We start from the raw sequence: 10,233 nt of genomic DNA, 5'->3' as shown, positions 1-10,233 counted from the left end.
TTCTTATCTACTGTTTTCTACTGCATTCATAAATTTTTCTTGTCTGTGGCTACTCTGTACAATCTGTCACTGTCAAAATCAACAAAAGCAGCCAGCGCCAAGCAAAGCAAGTGATTTGTTTTCGTATGTTGATTTTAAATAATTTAATTTCACTTGCTAAACGTATCCAATTTGTAAGAATGGCTTCGTCAGCAAAGAAGATTAAGTTATCGGCCCCGTCTGCATCTAGTGGATCCGAAACCGGCACGAATGTGGAAGAGTTTATGAAAAAAATTCAAGCGAAACGCGAGGATACCGCCAAGTCTATTTTAGACTACAAGTTTAACAAAAAGCGTGTAAGAATTATATCAGAGGAGCAGCTGGTCCCTGAAGGATGCGAAGGGATTGTTTACTGGATGTCCAGAGACAGCAGGGTTCAAGATAACTGGGCGTTTTTGTTCGCCCAAAAACTTGCTTTGAAAAATGAAGTTCCACTGCATGTGTGTTTTTGTTTGATTGCAAAGTATTTAGATGCTTCCGTGAGACAGTTTCATTTTCTTATTAAAGGTAAATACTGTTTTGTTTCATAATATTATTCTGTTAATCCACCTATAACCTATTAGGTGCATGAACACTGAACACAAATCCTCCACCTCTCTTTCAGGTTTAGAAAAGGTTGCAGCTGATTGTAAGAAACTCAACATATCCTTCCATCTTCTCGAAGGCAGTGGGGCTGATGCCCTGCCTCAGTGGGTCGTTGACCACAAGATTGGGGCAGTGGTCTGTGACTTCAACCCTCTACGGGTGCCACTGGGATGGTTGGATGGAGTTAAGAAAAAGATAAAGAAAGATGTGCCTCTTATTCAGGTAGTTATTTTTTACACACTTTTTAATGATGTTCACATAAATCAATATACCTAATTATAAGAAAGAAGTTTAAAACACTATATGGTATCCGCTAACCACGTGATTATGGTATCATTTACTGTTTCTGGTAAATTTTAAGTGTGCTCTTTGACAATTACTCATGCAGGACCTGTGACCACTATGCTATAATTTTAAGTAAATTTTCCATTCTGTAATTCCAGGTGGATGCCCACAACATAGTGCCGTGCTGGGTGGCTTCCGACAAGCAGGAGTACTCTGCCAGGACCATCAGAAACAAGATCAACTCTAAACTAGATGAGTTCCTCACTGAGTTCCCGCCTGTTATCAAACATCCTTACACAAGCAAGTTTGAGCCTGAGGTAAATAAAAATTTTTTTTGTAACTTACATTAGATAGAGTAGAGGTACTCTTTATTTGTACTCACACAGTACAGTTTAGTGTATGTTAAAATATATATTGAGTCTAAGCCTCTCCAACAGTGGAGTCTAGCACTAACAATAATAGTCCCATGCAAGCACATTGCCATATAACATGGTTTGCCGCTCCGGATTCATCCCCAAGAAACCAATTCACCCTGTGCAACAGAAACCCTTGATATAAGTACCTCTGCGATAGATAGATAGATCCAGTTTCCAGCAACACAAAAACATTCTACAAAATTTCATCTTATCTGTATCCATTTCCAGCCAATAGACTGGGATGAAGCCATAGAGTCAAGAGAAGCGGACAAGACAGTGGGTCCAGTGGAATGGGCCAAGCCCGGCTATGACGAGGGCATGAAACAGCTCAAGAGCTTTCTGGACAAAAGACTCAAGATCTTTGCCACAAAGAGGAATGACCCCACACAGGATGCTTTGAGTAATCTATCGCCATGGTTCCATTTTGGTAAGAATTATGTATGTACCTACCTAGACTTTGGTGTTTTGTAAATACCTTGAAATAGCCACTTCTCTTTTGAAATCAGTGGGCACAGTGAAAACGAAGTGCAGAAGATATTTATAGATAGAGCAAACTGAGGGTGAAAATGTGTAATTATTTAACTGATATAATGTAAACTTATTGTAATTCTTAACTCTTCCATTTTCAGGCCAAATATCATCGCAGCGCACTGCACTCTGCGTCAAAGAGTATAAAAGCAAGCACACAGAGAGTGTAAATGCATTCCTAGAGGAGTCCATAGTGCGGTGTGAACTGGCCGATAATTTCTGCTTCTATAATGAAAACTATGACAGCATTAAAGGAGCCAGCAACTGGGCACAGAAAACTTTGGATGACCATAGGTATGTATTCGTAAACATTGTTAGAATGTCCCATCTTCGAAATTTGGTTGGTGTATCAGGTAAAACCTCTAGCACTCTAGAACATGTAATGTAATACTCTCAGTAATAAAAAATATATCTAGTAGGTACAAACTACGAAAAGTCCTCCTTATCATCCTCCTAAAACGTTTCACAGAAAAGACAAACGCACACACATCTACACTCTGGACCAGCTAAAGAACGCACAAACACACGACGAGCTATGGAACTCCGCGCAGATACAACTGGTGAAGGAAGGCAAGCAACACGGCTTCCTGCGCATGTACTGGGCTAAGAAGATCCTAGAGTGGACGCCCAGTCCTGAAGATGCACTGAAATACTCCATATACCTGAATGACCACTACAGTATAGACGGCAGGGATTCTAATGGATATGTCGGTATGTATTTGCTTTTTGTTTCTTACTCTATGGCTTTTGTTTCTGGATTATGTGTATTAGCTATTTTATTGCTTACAGATTTGCTAATTAAATACCAAAAACACAATAAAATTGATTATGCTTACTAAAAACTGCCTACTAAAACACTAAACAAAATCCAACGCTCATCCCAAAACACATCAAAACAGAAACCGCACATTCCACCAACCACCTCAAAAACCCGCTAACAAAACACAAAACGCTTCCACATACCACAAAACTCACGACAATTTCTCCAATAAAACGTGACGCAATACATTGCAGGCTGCATGTGGTCGGTCTGCGGCATCCACGACCAGGGCTGGGGCGAGCGCGCAGTGTTCGGCAAAATACGCTTCATGAACTATCAGGGGTGTAAGCGCAAGTTCGACGTGAACGCGTTCGTTGCGCGGTACGGGGGCAAGGTTCATAAGTATGTGCCGCCTAAAGATGCTAAGTGAGAGGATTTAGGGGGTTTTAAGCTACTCCTACTGTTGTTTAGTGGGTGAATTGTGTTGAACATATTCGTTTCGATTGTCTAGTTTTAATCCTTTATAAGGTTAAATAGTATTTCAATCTTAACTATCATGGCCTAAAGTTCAAAATATTTATATCACTGCCTGTAAAAGGGTTAAAGAAGTGTCCAGCCAATAAAAGCGCGTTTTAAATGTATTTAGGATATCAACTGTTGTGAAATAATAACGAAAGTACAATCTCAATTTGAATAGAAATTTAAGGCCTACCTCATAGAATTATGTGTAAGGATGTTTGTGGTCGATATTGTGTGATTTTAATACAAGTATCTTGTTTAGTAATGTTTATCGATGTTTACGTAAGTTATTTTATACCTTAATGCCAGTTGTTAATTTAATTAACGTACTTAACTTATACTTAAATATAAATTCTTATTTTTACGTATTGAAATTATGAATACGGTACCTGAATAAGAACATTTTGAATCTATTTTTCAATGAAAATAAAATACATATTTTCGCTTTTAATTCTACATTGATGTCGATTCTGAAGGCAGAAATTCTAATTTTAACGCTGTCAAACTAAATATTTTTTTAGCATAAAATGACATTTACGGAAACAATCATAGAGTCTAATTTTAAACAAACAAATTAAGGTTCTGACAGCTCTAAATTTAGAATTTCTGCCTTCAGAATCGACATCATTGTCTTATTTATTTACAAGGGTGACATAGTTCAAATTATCTCCTGTTCGGGAAATAACTTTTGTTTTAAATATTCACTGCAAGGGTGGCAGTTAGGTCTTCCGCAATTAACCTCAAGGCAGTTTAAGTTACAGAAGAACACTAGGGAACAAAGTTCGCATCGAATTCTGGACTCTGGCAGTGGCAGGTAGCATTCGAAACATACGTTAAACTTTTTGTTCTGTAAAGAAAATGAAATAATAATAATAATCATCATCATCATCAGCCTGTAATCGTCCACTGCTGTACATAGATCGCAAAAAGAGCGCCACTGTGTTCTCGGCCGTCCTCATCTAGCCAAGTAATTATTAATAATGAAATAATTTAAATTTTAACTGTCTGTCTACCAAGAGATTATAATACGACACTTTATTATAGTATAATACGACAGCCTATTTACCTAGGATACTCTATTGTTTTATCGCAAGGTCTCACCTTACTAAACAATTCCGGTTTAACGTAATGTTGTTGTAATGCCGCTTCGTTAGGTACTTTGTTCAGTGCGTTATGCTCTTTAATGAGACGAGATACTGTGGACTCTATTGCTTCCTTCTCTTGTATAGTTATCTTTTGGCCCTGAAACATAAGTAGGTATGTACTTGCAATAAACAAATAAAAGAAGAGAGAGGCTACATGTGTGTGCATTTTTGTGGTTTCAGGACATATAATTATAACTATTGCTATAAAAGAATTATAACTATTGCTATAAAGACTGTGTTGCTTATTCAAATACAATATATGTTGTTAGCTTCTTATCCTTCAATCATGGAGCAGGACTTTCAGACATAATTATCATTATATTCAACTAAAAAGTACATACTTGGACATGATAATACTGCACTATGCACATCGTATCTCTGAATACACCATTATCACTGTAAGTATTGTTCTTTGATGTCCGCAGAATGTCCCAAATGTCCAGACATCGCTCCGTCTTCAACCAGAGGCGGACTTGTGTTCTGTGTTTGTGCTCCCTCATTTTTAAGTGCCAGGGACGGTTCTTATGTCTACGGAAAGTCTAAGTAATTATCATAAGTACGACATTATTAGCAGTAGGATAAAAAAGGCCAAGGATATCGTAACGAAGGCCAGTAAAATAGGTGCACATAAATTATAAAGCAAGATATCGATTACCGAATCTTGTAATCTCTGCCATCAAAAGTAAAAGAAAGCTCCAAAATCCAGCCAATGTCTACTCACTTGGCTACTAGCTCAAGTAATTTCTTCAAGAGATTAGCTGCGATCCACCGCACATGTAACACCCTGAGGCAGTCGGCTATCAGGGCAACCGAAAGTTTGTATTCTGCCCTATAGTCTATGTGTTGTGTGCTTTTGCGTGGCTTTATATCTTTCCCTTTCTTGCTCTTCTCCTGAGCTATTGGCTTGGCTTTAGCTCTAGTTGACTTGCCTTTAGACTTCGTGGACTGTTTTTCAGATGCGGGAGCTAAATTAAAATAAGTTCATTATAGTAGACCTCTAAAGGCTAATCTAACCGTAATCTTTAAGTGCTTCGGTTTAGATACTATAAGACAAACGAATTTACCACTTTGTTTTGTAAACTTCTCGGCATTTGCTTCAGCATAAACGAAGAAGTTCGCATATTTTTCATCCCCATCCTGACACTCTCTCAACGGATCAGCTCCGTACAGTATAAGGGTTGTTAGCTGTGAACCAATTATAAGTGAATACTATTTATTTCTTTGTTGTCTCTTAACTATTCCACAGATATCACTATAATTGAATTCTCATTTGAAGTTAAGTATTCGAATTGACTAAGTAACTTTATCTTACTCACTATTTCTTGTCTCATAGAACTATCAAGAACTTTAAAATATTCCACATCGAACGTCTTGACCAGTACAGTTTGATTGGCTTCGTTGATTGGGTCATTCAATTTAGCTTTAGGGCTGGTAATGAATGTACTGAGTAGATCAACTCGTCGGTCCATGGCCGCATCGATCGCTGAATATCCGTGGAATAATGCGTTGGCATCGCAGTCGTGCTCGAGAAGTAGCCTTATTAGGTCTTTCCGGATCTAAATATAAATTAAAAACTGTAAGAGAGGTAATGTAAATGCTGATGATGTCCAAGTGGAGTCATTTTGTTGGATTCTGCTAGCGAAAGATTCTTCTGAGTTACCTCTTCTTGACTTTCCGGTAGTTTCCTCTCTAGCAGGGCGTGTAGCAGTGTAGGGCCCAAGGCCTTTGGGTCGCAGGGATCCGCATAAGGCATCCGGTGCTGAGTACTAGCTCCTTTTTCCAGCAGTATTTTCACTAGGCTCAACGTATCTTCAGAAAGTTGCCCGGATAAAGCCATATCCAAGGGCCGGCTTCCTGACGACTTTGGAAGAGAAATGAAGATTAATTCTGTAGATGGTAGGTATAAGATTATGTAATGGAATGATCACAAGAGTTGAGTACTTGAGGACGGTAAATCATAACTGCCCAAAAGATAGTTTTACACTTCATACTGTTCTGAGCCACGACCCCTCTGGGCTTAGTCAGGAATACAAACCTTGGGATCGACAGCATTGACATCAACGAAATTAACCAGGCTTCGCACTAGTTCTGTGCTTCCAGAAGCCAGGGCCATGACCAGCGCTGGTTGAGGACATGTGACGAGGGTAGGATCCGCCCCGTCCAGTAGCAGTTTCAGAATTGTTAACTCTATCTTGTCTAACCTACAACAGGGATGTAAAAATACAAGCATTTAAATTCGAATTTATATGGGATAACCTTGCTTTATTTAGATTGTTTGTTACTCTATCGGAATCAAGCGTTAGGATATCTTACATTTCTTTTTTTAACTTTATTTTGCTCTCATCCTCAGTTATCTGTTTAATTTCTTTAGATTTTGCCTTTGCACTTTTGTTTGATGCTTCTAGGTTGGATTTTGGTTCTTTCTTTTTACTTTTGCTGGTAGATTTTTCAGATTTCGTAGCTTTCTTGTTTTCTATTTTATTTGCACCTGTTTTCTGGACTTTATCCTTAATTATATCATCGACCATTGGATCATCGAATATGTATGCCTGCCGTGGAGTTTTTGCTATATCTCTGGGTTTGCTGCTGTCTGGAAACACTTCGAGCACTCTAGTTTGATAATCGTGGGACACTGAAAGATAGCCGTAATGGTCATCTGGGAAGAATAGCTCGGAATCGTAGGACAGTCGTCCTGATTGTGTTCTCTTTATGCTTTTCCTCTTGACTGATGCCTTGGACACCTGTGAGGTGCGAGGCCTGAAGGTTCCCTGGGAGGAGCGCCGGATGCTCGAGCTCTTCTGTCGGTTCATCGTGTGAATGCTGGTTGCACTCTGTGGCTTTGTCAAGAAGACTTCTTGCTGCCGTGTGATGTTCCAGTCGATTGCTTTCGGCTCCGTTACAGCTGCAATAAAGTAGGGTGGCTCATACTAGTCATAAAATAATCTGAAGATCTTTATTACGTGCTGAACTGCTGATGCATTGTTAACTTACGTATTAATGGCACAAATGCTTCTTCTATCTGGTCCATAGGTACGTCTTTTGAGACTGCAACATAGAACATGAGTGCTACACCTAGTGGAGTGAGACAAGCGTCATTGTAACCGTTTATTGAGGCACCAGCTTCTATGAGAAAATGCATTATGTCTGTTTGATTGCCGCACTGAAAAAAAAGTGAATAAATTGCATGATCAAAAGGTTTGTTATACTTAGTTAAAACTTTGTGGGAGAGAAATGAAAATATACGAATTAAAATGATCTTGAAAATCTATTTTATCAAGCAGTTGCGATATAACTGCATTTACACTGCTATCTAGTCTTCATAAATGAATAAGTTACAATACTCTTTAATACCATATTTAAAGAACATAAATTATGTGTTTTGTCAACGCAAACTTACTGTAGCATACATCAAACCTGTGTTTCCCTGCACATCTGCAAGGTCTGGATGAACCTGTTTATTATTTATCATGTCGGCCACGATAGAGATGTCTCCCAAATAACTAGCCAACAGTAATGTCCTGCAAGAAACTTCTATGAACAATACAGGTCTTGTATATCATTCTGCTACCTTGTATGCCTGGAAAAGCAGTTTGATCTGATTTTAAGTACCTAGCCTACTCTAACTTCCCTAGTTTATCTCTAGCATGATATCAATAAACTATATTAGAATATAAGTTACTGCACCTGCAGTCAAGTTCGTGATCTCCAGGAGGCTTAAACTTCTTTCTCTCACCAGATAGAAGATGAGAAATATCCAAATTGAAGTGACTTATCTGGAAGTCATGAGTGAATGCGTGTTGCATCATATGGAACATCTGGGGATTATTGTTCCACGCAAAATAAATCACCGGCTCCACAATTTCATCGTCATTCGAAGTTGGATCCTTAAAGAAACCTTTTGCTTTAGTCTCTCATTAATTAATTCTTGATTTTATTCACCTTTTTTACTTTTAATTACCTTTTTCGGTGCTCCTTCAACAACCTTTAGATATTGTATCATTTCGCCGTAATAAGCTTCTTTAAAAGCTTTTCTATGGCAAAGCTTACTTTGTATATCTGTACAAGTGTTAGCATACAGCTCTGGCCAACGGTTTGCCGCTGTTACCGAATCGACTCCGTTACGTTTAAGAAGATTTAAAGCACTATTTGGTCCTTCCATCTGCAGAAAATTCGAAGACACTAACGTTATGGTCGTCGTCGCTCGTTTAATGACAGTGGACCACAGCTTTACATACACCTTCAAAGAAAACGACACAACTCCTTCCTCAACCTGCCTAAGGTCTTAGTACATAGAATACTACTGCGTATACATATTCAACCATTCCAACCGTGACTGCCTCGGCCACCAGCCTCACTCGCCTCGCATCACACACCGCCCTGCCTTCAGCCGTAGCGGCGAGGTCTGGCACCACGGCCCTGGCTGGAGGCCGCCACGCCAGCCGCACCAGCTGTTTCCCGCGCCACAACCCCGCGTCGTCGCGGAGACCAGGGTGATGGTCTACGCCCGGACCGTAGCGGCTGTTGTTGAAGAATAGGCCCTGGAAGATGAGCGAGCTTCTGTTGTTCATTGTGTGATTCACTCATTTAATTTATTAATATCCATCAGATACTTTCGGATTGGAAGATATTGAGCTCTAAACTTCAAGCCCTATGTCCACTTTCCCTAGTAGATAAGGTACCGATAGTGAGGTAATGACAGTGATGGCTTATTTCAGTTAGCATATTTCTCTGGCGAACCTTAATTCTCATACAATTCACGAGTGGCTGTGGCTACAAATACAAATGTATAGGAACTACTGGTTACAACTTCACCATCATCATCTTCAGCCTATGTAAAGCCACTGCAGGGTATAGGGTTCCTCCATGATACGTCAAGTTCTACGGTCCCGTGCCACCTTACAGCCATAAATGATAAGTAGATAGGTAGCCAATAACCGTGAAAGTCCGTCCATCATCATAGGACATGACTCCGTATCCATGCATCTCGTTAGCGTAGAAGTGGCCCTCGTACGTATTAAAAGTGCCTTCAGGTCCTCGGAACCGCCAGAAGTATTCTCCAAGACCATGCATCGTATCGTGGAGGAACTGGCCAGAGTACCATTCTATAGACTGAGGAATCAGGAAAATGTTAGTTTCGATATCTACGTTGGCTTTACGAATGTCTACAATCGGTAAGATTATATCGGAAGACTGACATGCTTTTTCCAATATACAAACTTTTGAGCTTCATTTCAGTTTTCAGTAATTTTCAAATGAATCTTATCAGAAGACGCCTATAACGGTGTAGGTCGTAGGCTGGTTTTTTTTTCATTGATATTGCTGTTATATGTAGGTATTCAAACCGCGTTACAGTCACATCATTTCACATTTCAGTGTCTACTTACTATCTTTATTAATGTAGAGAGGTTAGGATAGTTTGTATTGTTTGTTATTGTGTTACTTACATTGTTCTTCGTCTATCTTACCTTGGCACTGGTCCAGTGGTTCTCCCCTACCCCCCCTCGTCTTGTCTCCTTATCTCTCTCCCCTATGTAGTATTCATCATAACGCCATAACTTCTCTACATTTGTTGGTGGCTCAGTACACTGCACTGATGATTCTGACATAGCGGGTAAAGTTCAAACGAGAGGCACAATAAAACAATAATTGATAGTTATTTACAAGATTTTATTGCAAAAAAACCTAAAAAATTAGTATAAAATATTTTATTATTCAAAATTATTATGTCAAAGATATATCTGGTCACAGAGTAGGTACATACATGGTACATATTCTGGTTCAAACTTTGACTTTGACAGAAGTTGAACCTTGGACCTTCCCTTGGGACGCTTGTGGGACCTTCCCTTTGCCTTGCTTCAACCACCCGAGCGAAATCTTCTTTTGGCGCTTCGTTTTCATAATATTATTGACAACTAAGGCCGTGTCCGCACCGCGAATATTTTTACGCGCGGAATTA

The 10,233-nt window shown here is 39.3% G+C and overlaps 2 protein-coding genes across 2 annotated transcripts; one reads left to right on the top strand and one right to left on the bottom strand.

The window, feature by feature from the left end:
• Positions 1-77: 77 nt before the first annotated feature.
• Positions 78-3,584, top strand: LOC105391466 (deoxyribodipyrimidine photo-lyase). The gene is made up of 7 exons (XM_048633104.1): positions 78-546; positions 644-846; positions 1,068-1,226; positions 1,554-1,752; positions 1,955-2,147; positions 2,323-2,564; positions 2,868-3,584. The coding sequence occupies exons 1-7, from the start codon at positions 126-128 to the stop codon at positions 3,041-3,043; spliced, it is 1,593 nt and encodes a 530-aa protein (XP_048489061.1). The 5' UTR covers positions 78-125; the 3' UTR covers positions 3,044-3,584.
• A 68-nt stretch (positions 3,585-3,652) lies between these two features.
• Positions 3,653-10,005, bottom strand: LOC105392015. The gene is made up of 16 exons (XM_048633200.1): positions 9,743-10,005; positions 9,213-9,386; positions 8,606-8,815; positions 8,236-8,436; positions 7,962-8,161; positions 7,675-7,795; positions 7,269-7,437; positions 6,591-7,179; positions 6,313-6,478; positions 5,938-6,138; positions 5,594-5,833; positions 5,342-5,462; positions 4,999-5,242; positions 4,619-4,805; positions 4,234-4,374; positions 3,653-3,979 (listed from the first exon to the last, which is right to left on the bottom strand). The coding sequence occupies exons 1-16, from the start codon at positions 9,881-9,883 to the stop codon at positions 3,791-3,793; spliced, it is 3,294 nt and encodes a 1,097-aa protein (XP_048489157.1). The 5' UTR covers positions 9,884-10,005; the 3' UTR covers positions 3,653-3,790.
• Positions 10,006-10,233: the final 228 nt, after the last annotated feature.

The sequence above is a fragment of the Plutella xylostella genome, chromosome 5, assembly GCF_932276165.1.
Source record: "Plutella xylostella chromosome 5, ilPluXylo3.1, whole genome shotgun sequence".
NCBI classification, from domain to species: Eukaryota; Metazoa; Arthropoda; class Insecta; order Lepidoptera; family Plutellidae; genus Plutella; species Plutella xylostella.
This window is presented reverse-complemented; position numbering and strand designations above follow the sequence as displayed.